Source organism: Phasianus colchicus, chromosome 19 (genome assembly GCF_987193195.1).
Source record: "Phasianus colchicus chromosome 19, bPhaCol1.hap1.1, whole genome shotgun sequence".
Classification (NCBI taxonomy): domain Eukaryota; kingdom Metazoa; phylum Chordata; class Aves; order Galliformes; family Phasianidae; genus Phasianus; species Phasianus colchicus.
In genome coordinates, this window is record NC_143454.1 from 11571425 (window position 1) to 11589778 (window position 18354).

The 18354-nt window shown below is 43.8% G+C and overlaps 1 protein-coding gene across 4 annotated transcripts in view; it reads left to right on the plus strand.

Annotated features, from left to right (window-relative positions):
- Positions 1-16528, plus strand: part of NEK6 (NIMA related kinase 6) — a 45421-nt gene extending 28893 nt beyond the window's left edge. For all 4 annotated transcript variants that reach the window (XM_031601969.2, XM_090121515.1, XM_031601968.2 and 1 more), the window contains exons 7-10: positions 896-1003; positions 9390-9484; positions 13528-13641; positions 16219-16528. In XM_031601969.2, the coding sequence (XP_031457829.1) occupies positions 896-1003; positions 9390-9484; positions 13528-13641; positions 16219-16329 (428 nt within the window). In that variant the 3' untranslated portion in view covers positions 16330-16528. The remainder of the gene's footprint in view (positions 1-895; positions 1004-9389; positions 9485-13527; positions 13642-16218) is intronic.
- The last annotated feature ends 1826 nt before the right edge of the window (positions 16529-18354 follow it).

The window sequence follows — 18354 nt, forward strand, 5'->3', positions numbered from 1 at the left end:
TGTGACCTTAGAGAGTTCAGGAGAGTTTTCCTCTCTTGCAAGATTTTCTCAAGTATTAATACAAGTGTGTCCCACACTCTGATTGCCTGTTCTCTATTTCTGTTAATTATTTTGAATCTCTTGTCTTAGAACTTTTTGCTTTGAACTTTATAAAAAAAATTACATTGCTTCTTTAGTGTAAATGAAATGCTTAGTGAAGGACCTGACCCAAGAGGTGCCGATATGCAAAGGCACTAATGCCAGCCTCTTCTGCTTCTGCTGTTTCTTTCCTTCTTGGAAAAACTTAACCAGTTTTTTAGCAGGGTTGTACCATTTTTGCTCCTCTTTCCACCCCTCGTGTAGCTGATCTGTACCTGAATTGCTTGTACTGTAGGTAACTGAAATGTGGAATCCTGTACATTTAGTCTTTTCTAACTGTGAGAAAGAGCCTCCCTAACTTTTAGCCTGACGTGACTTCTTGGGAAACCAGGGATCTGGTGATTTTTACAGTACACAAGCAAAATGGGCTGTACAGAGCCCAGAATTTAAGTGTAGTAGGACAGTAATTTGTGGGTGGTGGGCAGTACTGTTTCATGCAGAAAATTGTTTGCTTCCTTTGGGGAACAACTCAGCATTGCTTTGATTGATTACATCCGTTAAAGAGGTTGCTGCTATTGTGTGACGCTATTTCCAATCACTTTTCCTTGCTGGTATTTTTTGTGTGTTGAGAAGTGTGCTCTGTTGTGTATGTATGGAACTTGAAGTCTTAAAAGACTCAGCCTATCAAAGCTGCAAGGAAACACGGTTCTGTTCGAGTCTGTCCTGTACAGGCAATGCTCCAGGCTATGCTTCTATTGCAGTATTAGAACCAAATAACCTTTTGTGACTTTGACCTTCTACCTTTTTCTTCTTGCAGACATAAAACCAGCCAATGTGTTTATAACAGCCACAGGGGTGGTGAAGCTGGGAGATCTTGGATTAGGCCGGTTTTTTAGTTCTAAAACCACTGCAGCACATTCCTTAGGTAAGATGATTCTTCTCATCAGTAAGTGAGTACTGCTGTACAGTTGTCAACTGTGATGTTCAAAGGAAGTGGTATCTATTGTCCTGTAATGACAAGTTTGGTTTGGTGGGCACATACGTTGTTTTCTCTGATTTCCTTTTTGAATGGTATTGAAACAGATGGAATATTCCTATAAAAATTCTTAATTTTTTTTTTTTTGCTTTAGAACTTGCACTTGATGGTTTTGTTGTTTTGTTTTTTTTTTTCCCCTGGAATGTCTGGCCTATTAAAGGTGTGATTTACAGCAAATGTAACAATTGCAGCTTTTCCACCCTAAATAGCATAGTTGCCTGCACTCTGCTTACCAGAATTAGATGTTGCACCATTACTGTTTTTTGGCAGATGCTGCTCAGCTGTCTTCCCCTGAGCAGGGACTGTGATGTTGTCTGTGGTGAGGGAGGTATTTGAGGCCCTCAGAGTTTGTCTGTTCCAAAGAGGGACTTCACTTTGAAATTCAGCATCAGTTTAATAGATCCAAGTTTTCTTAATGCCTTCCATGTATCTGAAGGTTGTTTTCCTGCTCTGCTGTGTGTGCAGCTTTGTTTCTGCCAAAGCATAGTTTGCTTTCTCTGCTTTCATTCTTGCTGAATTGTATGCTGCTTTCAGACTCTGATAGTTATCTCTCTGAAATTTTATTCTGTACTCTGCTATGCTTTGGTTCATTTCAGGTTCTTGTTATCCACAAGAACAGCAGCATTCCCACAATTAGTGGATATTCAACAGAACTTGGGCTACCAGGTGTCTTGCAGGGCATCACTGGAGGTAGCCTTCTGTTACAACAGTGAACTGTTCTCTGACCGATTTTTCATTTTTGGAGTGGTTTCATTCAGGCAGATTTCAGAGTTCCCTTATAAGCAAAATTATACGTCGTTGTAAAAGGTTGTAAGATATCTGTTGCTTATCTTTCCCTCCCTCTGAAGCCCATGGCCTTGTCATGGAATCAGAGAGATAGGAAGTTTTCTGGACAAGTCAATGGGAAAAAGCAAAAACAATTGTGAACAATATACATACTGTGTTTAAGTAATAGTGTTACCTTCTCATCTGTTTGCAGAGAAGTAACTTCTTGCACCATTTTAAAATTACAATTCCAGTAAGATTTCTAGAAAGTAAGCTGTCTATAAAGCTGGCAAAGCAAACTGATTTCTTACACAAATGAACCTCCGTGCCTGTTCTTTGCCTGTTGTTACAGGAGAAAGTAAAAGCTCTAGGAAACCAGAGTGGCTGTATGCTTTTTCTCACGTCCTGTAGGAGAATTCCTAAAAAAAATATTTTGTTTCATGTTTTCTTCTGTCTACAAATTGAAGTGCTTAGGACAAATCCTTTCCTTTAAGGAGAATGTATTTCAGCATGAATCAAGTGATAAATAATGATTGTTTGTTAACGTGAAGGAACTACGTGGAAACTACTTCATAAAAATTTTACTATTAGCATTAATTACAGTGCTGTGGAAGTGTATGGTATACAGAGCTCATTCTTTGGCTTACAGTATAAAATCTTTCATAATTGTTAGTTTTGCCCTAAGTGCCTACACTGGAGAGGTGGCTCGTTTTCCATCTGTGTTGACGTGTCTGTTGAGTCATGCCTTCCGTGCTCAGCAGAGGAGGACCCTTGTCTCTCAGCACAGTCAGCGCTCCCACATGTAGCGCGCTCTGTTGATTTTGGAACACAGAACTTCTTTGTTTCCCTGTTTGTCCTCACCCATTCAAGTTCCTCCATTGTTGCAACTCTTGCTCTGTTGTTTCTTTATATGAATGCAAACTTAGTTGAGTGTCTAATGACACTGGGGCTTCTCAGTGCACGAAGAAGGAAGATGGATGCCTTATTTTGTGTGCTTGGAAGAAGCTTATTCATTTCTCTAGTTAACTTTCATAAAAGGCTAGATTTCCTTTTGCATCAGCTTATCCTAGGATACGTGCACTAAACTCACTAGGTTAAAATGAATCCTCTTCACAGAAAGTTATAACCTCATCATCTGAACAGGCAAAAATGGGACTGTCTAATCATGTGATGTTATCTAGGCTGACTGCTGTGCTTACTACATTAATAAGAAAAAATTGGGGCCAGGAAGCCACGTGCAGCCAGCTTCCCGGCCCGTGGTCATCACCAGCACTGCTCCTCACTGTTGAGAGCTTCTTAGGAGGAAATGGGAAGAGATGGGAAGAGTGGGCCTCCTCTGCCCCTCCTCACCATCTGCATCCTGGGTGGGATGCAGAGCATTGCTGGGCAGCAGTGAGCAGAGTTGGAGGCAGTGTGTGCTGTGTGGGGATGGGCAGACTGCTGTCACAGCCCTTGCTCGTGAAAGGAGTGTGTTTGCAGTCAGAGAAAGTATTGCACGCTTGAAGCTGTGTTTATTTGTTTATCATCCGTTTGCCAGGCACATAGGCTGTGTGGCAGCAGGAAAGCTTCTGATCCTTGTTTTGGCACGATGAGGACATTTGTGTCAGCAGCCATGAGGGATGGCAGCGCAGGCCGGGCTGAGTTGGGCGCTCAGCGCAGCCCTGTTGCCCCGGCAACCGGCCTGGGCCTGCTGCTGGCTGCTGACCCATGAATCCGGCGCAGGGCTGTGCGAATGGAGCCATCTCATTTCTCTCTCCCTTGCATTTGCCAATATCGGGCCGACATGAAGGGCCATTCGGCCACACCGTGACCCGTCTGACAGGTGTACCACCGGGCCACCGCGCTGGGGATAGGAGCTGTAATTAGAGCAAGGAGCAGAATGAATGTCAGATGGATTACCAGGCAGCAGATCATATTTGTCAGGAAGGATTGCATACATAAAAATTAAGTGACAGTACATGCCGGGGTAATGAGAGAAAAATGAAAGATTTGCTCGTACACAGCTCAGGAGAGGCTGGCGAGCCCCGTGTGGCGTGGGATGGCTGCTCTGGGAGCTGGGCATCTCCTGCCCACGGCCGCTGCCTTTTGCTGCATCCCCAGTGTTCTTCCCCCCATTGCACAGCGCTGTGTCCCCAGAGCAGCCGTGTGGCACAGCTGGCAGCACCTCGTCCCAGGCCGTGCTCCCCGCGCTGCTCGCCGTCCTTCTTGCTTCAGCACTCCCAGGGCCGGGACGTCCTGCTCTGCCCGGCTTTGTTGGCAGTGCCTGTTTGTGTCCGGTCTTTAATTTGCTAATCTCTGAGAAGGGCATCCAGAGGCAGATCTGGTCAGCTACGGTGTGACTAACAGGCACGTTAGAATTGCCTCGTTGTTGGGTTTTGTTGTAAAGCCTAATTGCTTCTGAATATTATAAATATTACAGTGGCATTATGAATAGGGAGCATTTAACACTGCATGGACTTTGGGAAATTTAACAACAAAAGGAAAGATTTTATTTTAGTAGGAGGATCAATAAATACAATAAATGCAATAAATGCAGAAGAGATCCCCCAGTTCCCTGTTGGATGTGCAGGTGAATGGGGAGCAACTCTGCAGTCATGAGGCCATGAGAGGAACTCATTTGTAAATAGATTGTTTGTTGGTTTTTTTTCTTTATTTTTATTGTCTTGCTGAGCCAGTTTGTCATCTGAAACAAAGTATGAGTACCCTGGGGGGGGACTTGAGGGGTTTTTTGGTTTTTTTGAGAGATAGAGACACACATAAGAAATCTCCCTAATATTACAGCAGACAATATTCCTTGCATTACATCTTGAGAAACTTTGGCTTTTGGATGTGTTCCTGAGGTGCTGTTTGTGTAAGAAACAATTGCTGCAGAGTTACTGCAGGTATATTGCAGTACCGCCGTGTTGAGAAGTGTGACTAAAAGTCACGTCAGGTTGTGTCTGTAATTTAAAAAAAAAATTAAAATAGAGAACTTAAATCAACAATCTCCTAGGAACAGCTGAAATACTATACAGAAAATGTTCTTTGTAGGAATAAGTAGATTAATTTTTGTTTCTCTTGAGACAATTAGCCTTGGTACCTCACTGCGGTTTGAAGTAATTTAAGGTACATTTCAATTCTTTTGTCTACAGCTTCATTTTTATTTTGCTTGACATACTCTGCCAGGGCGTGGGACACAGCCTGCTCATCTCCTGTCTGGCACTCACAAATCTTCAGTGCTTCTGCCACTAATGCACGGCTGAAGCAGGGGAAGCAGCGGCTGAGATGCTCTTATGGTTTCTCTGAGCTGAGCTGCTCAGGTTTCCGTTGCTGCTTTTGTTTGTTCATTTTATAATCCCAATGCAAAGAAAAGCTGTATCATATCTAGTTTTTGTTATTTAATATTTCTTCATCAGTCAAAAGAAGCTTATTCTTGACAGCTGAGAACATGGGAAGCTTCGTGTCTTCTCGCAGATCACAGAGGACTAGGGATAGATGAAGTCTCCTGCAAATAGGACAGAATACCAAAATTAATGCCTGGAAGTTGTTCTGATTCCCGGACTATTCTTTTATGAAAATATCTGGAAATATCTCCCAAATAATGCAAACATTTGGCAACTGATACTTAAAACCAGACAAATGAAATAATGCTGAGACTTCTTGGGAGCCCGTGAGCTTGTTTGGAGAGATGAGGCAGGTGGGAGCAGTGCCCTTACAGGCAGAACTGCTTCCCTGCAGTATTTGCACCACCAGGTATTAAAACCTACTAAAATATTTTTCATAATGTCATGGCACATGTTAAAATGTGTCCTGAGTATTAAAGTTAAGCTAGTTGCTTAGAAGGTATTGTGTTATTACCTTTAAACTGTTTTAGTTGTGTTTGTTTTTAACAACAATGTTACTCGTGGATGGCATCACTGGCTTTTTGGGTTGTTTTTTTTTTTTTTCATTTGTAATGAACACGTTTCAAAAATCACAAGTACTTGAAACCATGACAAAGTTAGTTTTGACAGGAGCGGAGCATCTCTGAAAGGAAGGAGTGCTTTAATCACCATTACCCCTTTGAGGCCCATGTGTTCTGATATCTCTTGGTTTGAAACTGGGAATATTCTGTAAAGATACAAAAAAGGTCAGAACTTGTTAGGTTCTTTCATAGGCAGAACTTTGTTGCCTGCTGTGGAAAAGTAAAGCGGTGGGTAAAAAGCAAAGCAACTTATCAGTTGGTTTTGTATTTTTCAGCCAAATGTGGCTATGGATTTTGATTAGATTCAAGAGATGCCTACGTCTTATAATGTTGTTTAAGAAACGTAGAGAGACTATGAGAAAAGTGGGAAATGTTCTGCGCTGACTTCGGTGTGCTGGCGGTCTGCCCGAGGTGTGGGAGAGCAGTGCTGCGAGAGACCGATCTGTGCAGTGCTACGTTCAGTGAGTGAGGCTCTTTGTAAGAGTAGCTTAAAAACATGGATCAGATTTTCTCTTATTTTTGCCTGTGAGCAGCCAAGTATAAATTTCATGGGGAGCATTGATGCCTGGCTGAACTGTATTTGTGCGGGGGGAAGCTTTGTTTAGAAAATAACAATTTTGTACATACAAACTCATCCGCTGTCACTTTCACAACAAAACTCCTCTGATCCTCTGATTCAAGCTGAAGAATGTTTTCAAGATCATTGAGCAAAATCTTCCCTACATATTGAGCGCCTTGCTGCATTGGAGGCAATGCAGCTCTGCACCTGGTGTTCCTGGGGCAGGTTTGGGAACTCAGTGCGGGGTATCCGTGCTCGGTGGCTGCTGGATCTGCACCATTCTCTGTTTGGTTCATACTCTTGTTTTGGAGCAAAGCTATGTGAGTTTTATTTCAGAAATAACTTCTCTGCCTTTGCCTGCGTGTTTTCCTGGAGAAACAAGAGACTGCTTTTCATCTCACTCAGAATAATTAGCGCTTCCCTCCCTTGGATGTTGCACCGTAGCCATTCTGGTCCATGTGGGTGTTTTAGCTGCACACGCAGTGCTCAGGGGGGTAGGAAGAGATGTTGTTCTGAGATCTTTGAGGCAGGCTGGTATTCAAGCGAAGTGCTTTGACTTCCAGGAATAGAATAGGAAGATGCTTGCTTAGTCATAATCTTTTCTATGGCTCTGCAACCTTTGTAACTTTAAAGGCATTACTCTAGCAGCTGGTGATTAATATTGAATCTGAACAATATTCTGTATTTTCAGCTGGGCAAATGCCAAAGAAAGTTTCTGATTAATAGTCTCCGATTAGACTGTTCTTGTCAAATTGACTAATGTGATGCAATGGTGAGTCCTGACTGATTGCATTGGAAGTCTTGTGCGGTTTTCTAGAAGATGCTCATTACAGGAGATTCCCACGTAATGTTGGACAGGCCATAAAGAGAATTGGGCTTGTCAGTCTTTTATCATGACGGCTATTTAAAAATTAATGCATCAGTTCTGAAATGCGGAGCCCTGCTTGTTCGTATATTTGCTGACAACACTACAGTAATGATAGGTAAATGTGCAAGGTAGACTTCATAAAATCAGATCAGGCATGGACTGCTCCGCAGACCTATTAGTATAATGGAACAGACTAATGCACAAAAAATCAAATCTGGACTATAACGCACTCATCCGTGTTACAAACCCTGTCATTTTGCTTTGATCGAAGGTTGTTTTAAGGCATTATCTGAAACGACAATTTTAGCCTACCAAGCAGACCCCTGCTAACATGGCAGGCAGGACCGTAACTTTAGAGCCCACACGTTGTTATTTGCTCTGAGCTTGTCACGCAGTGACCCAGAATAACTGATAGCAAGAACAGCTACTGCTGGAGGCCGCCACTGGCACCACGTGCTATAGAGCGCGCAGACGTTGGGCAGGAAGAGCTGGAATGGGCTCCATGCTCGCTCCTGTGGCTCTGTGCTGCAGCCCTGCTCCTTTACTTGCTGCTGGTCATGGCAGGCCTCTTCCATGTAGGTGTCTCTTCATCTAGTCTGGTAGGTTTCTTTCAGATTTGAGAAGAGAAGAAGCACTGGCTTAAAAAGTTGGGATGTGACTTATGTGATTGTGTCTAATGGAGACTTCCAAACCAAGAACATATAACATGTATGTTCATGTAACAAATCGCTCTAAGGAGGAAAATGAGTCAGTGCTACTCTAACCAAGTGCAGCTCTTCTACACAAATCTGGATCTGTATGGGTGTCTACCAGTGAAATATCAGTGCCTGTCTCCATGGGCTTGTGGCCCGTGTTTCGATCCTGTGGATGATGGGAGTGCAGCCAAGTTTTGGACTCACCTATTTACTTAATGCAGCGTGCTCTAAGCTCCTGGAGCCTGAGGTGATTTTGCTCGGGTCTCACACTGATGGCGGCAGCGCCCCGTGTTGTGCTGGGCCCTGTGTCTCTCTGGGGGGGTTTTGCCTTTCAGGAGCATTCCAGTCCAGAAGTAATTTGTTTCCTTCTGTGTGCAAAGCCCTTAGGAAAGCTGGGGAAGGTGGTGCAGCTCTCCCCCCTCTGCCTCCAGCACCACTGTTCATCTGTTCAGGAATCTTTCAGCTGTCTGCAGTCAGGGCTTTGGATGAAGAAATGGCAAACTACAAGTTACAGGCAGAATAAACATTTGCCATCTTGTGCGAAAGGTCTTTAATTAAGAGATGGATGCTGGAAAAAAAGAAAAAAAAACTGACAGAGGATGGGAAAGCATGAGGAAGGAGAGAGCATAGAAAGCCCTTGGATGTTTTAATAAATGATGTATCTGAGGTTTATTTGATGTAGCTGAAACTTCCAGGATGTCTTGTATTTTCAGTACCACAACTGAAACTTATTTAGGATTTTAAAAAGAGCCTTTTTGAGGTAAGGAATTTATTAATAATTTCCTGCAAGTCCTGTCCAAAATGCTGTAGTAAATTTCTTGTGATAAAATACAGACTTTTGGAAGTACATGGAAATCCAACAGCTCCTCATGGGACTGGAGCTGGAACAGCGTTTAAAAGTTTGGAATTACTCTCTTGGTTCTTCCAGAAAGCTGTACCTGTCCTGTGTCAGGTTTGTCGCTGGCACCTCCCTGCTCCAGCCAGTGGTCTCCCAAACTCTTAGCAAGGGCACCCCATCATCTTGAGCTGGGCTGTTGTGCTGCAAGTGAACGCTGAGTGCTGTGCTGCTCTGGGATCCGTGTTGCAGCACTGTACATCCATGATGTGTAACTCATCGCTTCCTCTGCTGCTGAGTGAACCATCATTTTATGGTGGCTCTGCCCATGGGAGATGCAGTGGTGGCTCAGGAGGGAGGAAAGCTTTCCTCAGATTTCCGAAATAGAAAAAATGCTTTCAGCAATGTTCAGCAGTCATCAGCTGTTCATGTGGTTGTATTTTTGGTTCTAGGTGAGAATATGCCTTTGAAAGCATAATTTCTTTCCAAATTCTTGTGCCAGACTTCTGTGAGCTGTTTCTGCTAATCCTCATCCTTCATTTCTGTACAGCGCAGGTTGCACCGTCTCTTTCTTGCGTGGTAACTCCTCATTTGTTCATTTTCTTTGCAGTGGGAACTCCATACTATATGTCCCCAGAAAGAATACATGAAAACGGCTATAACTTTAAATCCGATATCTGGTCTTTGGGCTGTTTGTTGTATGAAGTAAGTACCATCTTCTTTTCCCATTTGTCTTAGCTACACAGTACAGTGAGTCAGCAGTTGAGTAGGTCAAAGTTATTTTCTCTTATTTGTTCAGAAACCTTATGAGAAATTAACTCTTCGTGTTCATCGCGTGATTTGTGAGCGTGAACAACGAGGGAATTGTGCCACGCAGCGCCTGTGCAAAGTTAATGTAGCGGGTCACGGTGGATGCTGAGGATATAGACACAAAGAAGCCAGTTTACTGTATTCATTCTTCCCACTGTGAGCAGAGTAATTAGGGCAGCATATTCGTAGTTTTCTCCTGAATACCATTTGTTCTACAAATAGAAAATTCATTTGAATGTAAGCCACTGGTTTGTTTAATTGAATTCTGACTAATTGGAATATCTTAACTCTGAGAGCTTTCAATGAAGAAAAGCAGAGTTTTTACGTAATGTGAAATCACCATTTCTCTGCTTGTGTCAGAGCTCAGCTGGGGTATTTTCCAGTTGTCCTATAGACAAAGGTGGGGTGAGAGAGTGGGCACTCCTCGATTGAACTGCATGATTTGTAACTCTGTTCTTAAAAGCCAGTTGGTTTTCTTTACAAGTACATGCATTTTAAAAAGAAGCACTAGGATTCTGTCACAGCACTCTGAACTTTGTGATTCTGTTTCTAGCAGGAGTCAGAACAATATTGTAGTCACTTATCATTTTAAATGCATATATCATTTTTTGAATCTAAGTGAAGGTGCAAGTCAGCATTTGCAAAGTTTTATCCTGGTCCTGAGGATGGGAAATCCCTGGCATGTTGAATTATAAAGCTACAGCTCACATCCTCATTGGGAAATATAGCTCTGAATGTCAGGGTCATGCTTTCCTGAGTTACTTGAAATTGTGTGAACAGATGAGATTTTGTTCCTCATTGCAGTTTCTTATAACCACACAGAATGAGAGAATAAAACAGGAATGCAAATTGTTTTGCAAGTGAGCAGCTATGAAAGCAATGATAGTTAAGCACGTCATTCAGCTGGTTTAAAAAACTGCCTTTTGGGACAAGAGGGTATAAAAGTAAATGCCCAGATAATAGATCTCTTCCTGGCAGGAGTTCAGTGCTTGTCACTGTTATCTCCTTGTGGGAAGGATGTTTGTCTCAAAGAACAAACTGCTGCTGTTAGTGCACGACTGAGCGCTGAGCCCGGCGGCTCGGTGGGTGCTGATTTGTTGTGAGCTGTGTGTGGTTGTGCAGAGAGGTGCTGGGAACTCCATGACTGCGATCGGTGCAGTCTCAGCCCATGCTGTGTGCACGTGGGGCAGCGGTGCAGCCCGGCCAAAGGTGTTTATCAGAGGTACGTGGAGAAGAGGGAGCTTAAACCTCGTGTTTCTGTGCCTGTCCTCAGATTCTTCTCAGCTGTAGAGAAAGAATTCAGGAGTTTGGAAGCTGAAGCAACAGCGGCAAGCTGTAGAAAAGCTGATGTTTTCAATGGAGGATGGCTTTGTTTGTAGCACCTCTAATGAAATACTGGGATGAATTTCTGATGAAAAGCAGGGTCATAAAACATAGCTGTGTGTACCTGGGTCTCGTGTAGCCATTTGAAAAAGAGTGCAGAGACTCTTTTAAGTGGGAGCAAGGGGAAAGGACCTGAGCTTCAACCAAGTCAGTTACAATTTTGAAGAATTCCAGCTTTGTGTCGTTTATCAGACCTCACCAGGAGTTCCCAGCACAGGGTGTTGAGTTGAGGACGTGGGCTCTGCCACAATGTGTGAGGCTTAACCCAGGCTGCCAATAGCGAAGGGCCCACGTTGGGTACAGGCATCTCTGAGACTGAGGGCACTGCTAGGGAAGGACTCCAGATTTATGCAGAGAGAAATATTTAGCGTAGTGCTAAGATATGTTTTTGTTGCAGGCAATATGGTCCCCTTATGGCACGGTAGTCTTAGTACTCCTCGTATTTCAAGGAGCTGAGTTAATTGCGTGCGGAACAGTAGCAGTACTGTAATAACGTGAAAGATTTGGCATCCAAAGCATTTTTAAATGTACTTCCTACGTAGGTAAGCCTTTACTTTGTGAGCAAGAGCTCGAGAGCTTGAGTATTCCAAGAAGGACTGGAAGGTTCCCAATTTTGTGCTCACCAGATAAGCATCCACTTGACTTTTAAAACTTATTAGATATTTGAAAATGAAAAATCAAGTTCACGTATCTCTGAAAGAGCCTCCCTCCCCCCCACTAATTTCTTGTAATGAAAATCTTTTTCCATTTAGCTTAAAAGTAAGGAAGCAATGTTTGTTTGGTTATGAGTCACTTCTGATATTTCTTCAGATCCGTTGTGCAGATAACTGCAGGGGGATTTAAAGCACAAATTGCCGTCAGAGACGTGCGTGTCCGGTGGGATCCCTTACACAACAGTGAGGGGTTTGGGCCGTGATGTCAGATAGCACCGCTTAACTTTGACATTGATGATCGTACAGTGATTGTCATTAAATCTTATCAATACAGTAGTAACTGTCTTCATCCCTCACTTCCTGTAGAAATCTGTCAGCAAGATCACTTCGGGGAATGAAAATAAGTTGTTAATTCCCGGAATGTAGCTGCAAGCAGTGACTTCAGTGGTTCTGGCAAGACCATCAATTTAAACACCAACAATTCCTGCATAGGAATTTTTTTAACCAGCCATCCTGCATGGTGGTCATTTCCAATGGAGATCTTGCTGTCTTTCAGTAATTGCTCTAATCAAAATGCCAGAAGCAAGCCCAAACAAAGCCACACAAAGTGCTGTGCGCAGCGCCGGTAGTCGGAGCTGTGTCAGCCAGAATGGGGGGACATCACTTCCCAGTGTCACCCCCTTTCTCTCCACTTCTGTGTAACTGATGGAGCAGTTTGCTGTCAGTCTCTAATTAGCAATTACGACTATAATAGAAATGTGCCTTCACTTTTTCGCCCTCTATTTTGCGTGGAGGCTGTGGGCAGTGTGGCCCTGGGGCTCAGCTCCTGCCTGCCCTGCCACTGTGCCACCTCCAGGACCATTGCCCCACAGTGGACGTGTCCTGTGCCACACTTTGTAGGTTCAAAGCACATCTTGTAGTGGCTGTTCTCCTGAAGCTCATGGTTTGGGGTTCGTTTAGACTTCCTGACCAAGAACCTGCAGTGTAGATGATATTCCATGCAGAGATGCAGTTTCCTTCTGGCACTTCAGTGTTAGATAAACACCTCTCTGTACTGAGCTGGAAGTTCTTTCCCACCAGTAGCCTTCAGTTGTGCTGTCCGTGCTGTGTGCTCGGTCTGTTTACATCAGACATCTGTTGCGGGTTTGGAGACACAAATCTGGATTAATAAAACGGAATCTAAAGAGGCTGAAGACGTGGCTGATGAGGAAAAGGTTCTCTGGTTGGGTTCCCAAATCTGCCTGGGACGTTCTTTCCTAAGCAGCAAATTTCCAGGAGGAGAGGATGTTTGTTTTGAGGTCCGTTTTTAAGGCAGAGCTGCATCACTCACATTTATAAGGTTCTTTTTATTCTAGGTAGCCAAAGTCAAAATTAATCCACTTATTCCTTGTAACAGTTGATTAAAAATTTGCCAGTGATAGAGAGTAAATGCATTGGCAGTTCTGAACATGGTAGTATCCAAGGAGGGCTGATACCACAGCCTTATCAGGAACAGTAGAGCTGCTCTGTCAGAAGGTGATCGTATGTATCAGTTTTTCATAGCCGTCTGTTGGTGTCTGACGGGTCGCCCTGCAGCACAGGCATCCTATTTCTCACTTAAATTAGGAGAACATTTCTTCTGCATACTTGTGGAATTGCCCACCGACAGTGTCCCACATCTGCAGTATTTTCAGCAGAAATAACCAGTGATGGGGAAGCATGAGGAGCTCGCTGAGTGCCGAGGCCCAGGGATGCGGTGCGGGGCTGTCCGGCTCCGAGCAGCTGAGCTGTTCCATGGGCTGGTGGAGCAGCAGCGTTGCTTGCTCACCATCAGAGAACAGAATTTGCTCTTGCAAATCGTTAGTACTGAGGGCTATTACATCTTTTCCGTTTCTGAAATGCTCTCTGTGTTTTTCTCTCCAGATGGCAGCTCTTCAGAGTCCTTTCTACGGAGATAAAATGAACCTGTTTTCTCTTTGCCAAAAAATAGAGCAGTGTGACTACCCGCCTCTCCCAGCTGAACATTATTCTGAGAAGGTAAATTGGGGGCATTTGTGCAGGGGAAGTGGTGGGGGTGTGAGGAAGAGCCTCCCCATCCCGGCTGCAGGGGTGGGGAGTGCAGTGCTGCCCTGCAGCTGCCTGAGGAGCTGCTGAGCCTCTGAATATCAGCACATTGAAGTAAGGCAGAAAGGAAGATTTCTTAATGTGGTTTCTTAACATGGAGAGGATTTTGAGACTGAAAGTCTGTTACGTTGGCAAAAACCAACAATGAACCGTGGGAAAGCCCTCTCCTTTGCCTCCCTTTGCTTAAAATAACATACCATGAAACCACGCTTAAATTTTTGTTCCTGTGGTCTTCAGCTTGTTACAGGGAGTAGTTTTTTTTTTCTTTTTACTTTTTTAAAATGGGGAGAAGAGGAAAACAGTTTAATAAGGTAATCATCAGTAAATCAAGCTGCATAAGGGGGATTTTTGAAGTCTGGGTTTTATGTATATGAAAGCAAAGGATGGAGAGCAGTAGCTGAACTGTATTTTAAAAACCTGTATTGAAAAAAACAAAATTGCTGCTATGCATTGCTTGCTCTGTGATGTTGCACTTGAGCTGCAGACATGGGGGTTGTTTTTATGCAAGGCCTTTTGAGCTGGTTTTTTTCTGTTTTTTTTTCCTTTTTCTTGGCAAACTAGCTGTTTTCCTTACTTTTCATTCAGTCATTGGTGCCTTCTGTTTGAAAGGAAAAGGCTAACGTAATTTTAGATGTTGTTTTACGTTTTAAACTATAGACTGTGCAGGGCTGAGCTGCTCAGAGGAGTCTGCCTGCACCACACTGAGCTGCCAGCTCCGATCCCTGGGCAGTCACAGCGTGGTGCTGTCCTGTCCTCTGGGCCGCTGCACAGTTTACATTCGTTCTCTCTTGCTAAGGAACTCTTGCAAAAAGATAATTGGAGAAGTGTTGTGGAAAAGTGGATTATTTTTAACCAAGCTGTAGCAGCACGTCCCGGCTCTGTGCATTCACGTTTGCCGTGCTGTTGTAGTGTGCAGCTCAGGATATGCCTGCTGGCAGCAGGAATTAGTGTAAGTTGACAGATGTGTTTCCTGTCTTTACAATTACTGTCTGTTTGCTTCCCTCTGGCAGTGCTAAAGAGTGTGTGTAGTGTAGTGATACAGTCCGGGGTGAGAAGGATGGTTTAAAGCTCAAAGGCGCCAGGTCCCAGAGAACCAGACTCCAGATGGTGTTCATGCACTATTAACAGAATGCCTGACGAAGTCTGAGAGGGCTGTGCCTTTGGCTGTAGCTGTATGAGCTGCTGCTGCCTATGTGAACCACAAAGAGCTCTAATTTCCTGAGTCTTAGAACATGTCTCTGCCATGAACACTATTTGTTTTCGTGCCGGTTTTAAAGGTTGGATTTTCAGATGCTTCTTGAGTGCAGAACTGAAGGAGAGGTGGGTTGGTGTCTTCCAGCAGCTGAGCAGGGTGAGCCACTGGGTGGGAGCCCTCGTGCTACAGGGCTTGGGAAAAAAGTGGCAGCGCCTTCCTGCAGCAGTAAGTTGCACCAGCAGGAATCAGTGCTGCCAGGAGGTTGGCTGTTCCCATGTGAACGTGTTCATTTTCCTTAGGCTGATGGAGCAGATTCTTTGGGCCATTCCAGTATTGCCACTGGTGCAGGCTCAGTAGTGGTGAGGGACAGCTGCCTTTCCATCTTCTTCCCAGGGCAGAGATGAGCATCAGCCAAATTAAGCTAGCAGAGTGCTTGGTGACGTGCCCCCAAACAAAGCCCAGCTGACCCCCTAGATACTTTCCTTGCAGCACTGTTGTGCATGAACGGGACAAAGCATTAATTGAGGAATGCCCTCTCAGGTGTTGTTGCCCTTCAGTGATGGCCTCCTGGCTGTGGCCTTTTCTCCAGTCTAGATCTCATGATGATCTGGAGGAGCTGATTCGTTTTCTGTCTTAGAAACAAATGCGCTGGTAATTGTTGGCACCAGTTGTGGCTGCACGTCAAGGTCGGGTCTGCCAGTTCCTGCTGGGATGGCTTCAGGGCCCACAGCGACCCAGTGCTCAGGAGGCAGAGCTGTGGCCTCATTTGGGTACATTCAGTAATGCAGCTGAACTGTGTGCTTGATAGCTGTAGGGTCATGCTTTTAATTACCATTAAAATAATTGGCACTGTGGCTACTGGGAGGATGTGAGAAGATCAGAGGCTCAAGGCTGTTTCTCCCTATGCCTCGGGGGTACGAGCAGCTTTCAGTGTCTGTATAATTAAAAGCTACAATCTTTCATGTGCACAATAAAGAGGGTAGGGAGGTGGGGGGTACTTCAGCCCTTCTGCATTTTATTTATTAAACATAATCAATGACCAGTCTCTCCTTCACAGAGGTTCTCTAGGAAGCACTGGGCTCTGACAGCCACACTCGGGCATCCTGTATCTTAAGATGTGTGTACAGATTAACTGTGGTCCTTCCATAGAGCTGGGGTGCAGAGAAGTGTGCAGCATCAGCCACAACAGCTGCACGAAGGGCTCTCTGCTCCCATCCGGGGGAGCCCCACATCCACTGCCAGTAAGAAATAAGCTGATCCATTTCTGTTCCAATGTCTTTCTGTCTGTCTTTCAGCTCCGGGAGCTGGTCAGCATGTGCATATATCCTGATCCAGATCAAAGACCCGACATTGGTTACGTGCACCAAATAGCAAAACAAATGCACGTTTGGACCTCCAGCACCTGAACCATCTGCAGACACTCTCAAAAGCCAGCACAGCTTAGTCTTACTTGAATTTTTTTTCTCAGATGAAACCGACTGGTGCCTAGTCAGCGAGTGAGGGGAGCACTCATAGCAAGATGCTCCATTATTTCTGCAGGTTATTTGACAAGGACTCTCACAAGGTGGTCATGCTTTAAAGTGAAGATTCTGTGAGGTATTGCAAGTGATTTGTTGTTTTTTTTTTAAGCCAATAAGATGTTACAGGTGTAGATCATTTAAGGGTCTTTTCTTAAACTGTCGTGTGTAATCTAGGATAGATGATATTAACCGGGGTGTCAGCGTTGGGCACACCTCTCCTATCTTAACTGTAATGTGAAATATTGAAATAATTCCTTCAGTGAAATCACTTTATACTAATGTAAGAATTACAGTAGATTTTGTGTCGTTTGTATAACTGCTACTTCGCCTCTTCTGCAAATGGTTTATAGCAAATTTCAGTTTTTACTTTGTGTATTTTAAAGCATCCATTTATGTGTTTTTATTAATTCCCTCCTTCAGATTTAGAACTGGGAGTGGTTTGGGGGGTGGGAGGGGGGAAAAATGCATTTATTTCATGACTTCTTTTTTTTTTAACTAAAAACTTAGAGTGAGTATTTTGCTAATGCATTTAGCTGTTAATTCAGCCACTGAGCTGAATTCAGTGTACAGCTGGGGAAGAAAACCCACAAATCCTGTGCAAACCACTCCACAGAAATGTGCTTCAGCAGGGCCTTTCTGAGCACCTGATTGTCACGACTTCTGATACTGCAGGTTGCTATGAAAAGCAGTGTTTCTCTCCCCCAGCTGGATTTTTGGGAAGATGCTTGTACACGTTCAGTAGTAATTAGGTACCAGTAGGTAGAACTTTAAGCAAAGCAGTGTTTTAAACTCTTTGAGACATACAGAAACCAAGTCAGTCAAATGCTCTGTGTAGCTTAATTCCACAAAGGATCAGCCCCGTCTATTTAACTGTGAAAGCTGATTTAGAATGTGAATTTTTATAAAAATCTCAAGCTGATTAGAAGGGGTCATCTTCTTTAAATTAAAACTTTAAACCAACTAAATTCATTCATTGAATCAATGATTTGTTCGTTACTGCCAATGAAAAACATTGCCTGCTTCAGGAGCAGCCCTGGGCAGTGTTTGCAGTGTGAGCCGGGGGAGCAGAGCAGGTGCTGCAGTGTGGGAGCAGTGCTGCTGTGCTGCTGCTGAGCTGCAGTCTGTGTGCTGCAGTCCCCATGCAGCCTCTGCCTCTCCTGGTTTTCTTCAAGAAATGAATACAAGTCTGAACTTTTTTTTTTTCCAGTAAGATTAGGGTTAGAGGGTTATATACTCATATATGCTTTTAGTGGATTTTTTAACTTGATTCTTTCTACTTAAAGGAAAATTGCAGTGCCATCTTCAACTACTTTCCTCCAAATTTTGCATATTTTTATAGGTAGCAAGGAAGACTACTAATTGCTGTGAACTATGTTGGTATCATTAATGCAAGGTGCCATTTTATCGTGGCTTCTTAGCAGGAAGCTGAGTCTGCTGCTCTCCTGAGAGCCTGAGGAAATTCAAATCAGCACGAGAATGGAGGAGAGGCAGCACGTTGCTTCCCACATTCCCATGCCAACTTGTTTAATTTATAGCCATCTTCTTTAGCAATTCTTAGGCATAAGTCTTCAGACTGTCACCTTTACACTGCAGGTTTCCTTTAAGCCATGGCAGCAGTGGGCCGGGCTGGCTGTGCTGTGCTGCTGGTAGTCATGGTGGACCAGCAGAGGGGCTCTGCCTGCTGGGGAGCACAGCTCAAACTGCAGGGCCTCAAGCACTCTGCTGTCTTGCTAGATAAAAATTTATTAGTGCCTATAAGTAAATGTATTTCAAAAGGTAATTTTTTTTTGCAATTGTGCATTTTTAGATAAATAAAAAAAAAATGATTTACAAAATAAACACCTTTGTTTAAAAAAGAAAAAAAGGTTCAGTATTAAAGGGGAAAAAATTAAAACATCACTCCAAACAGGT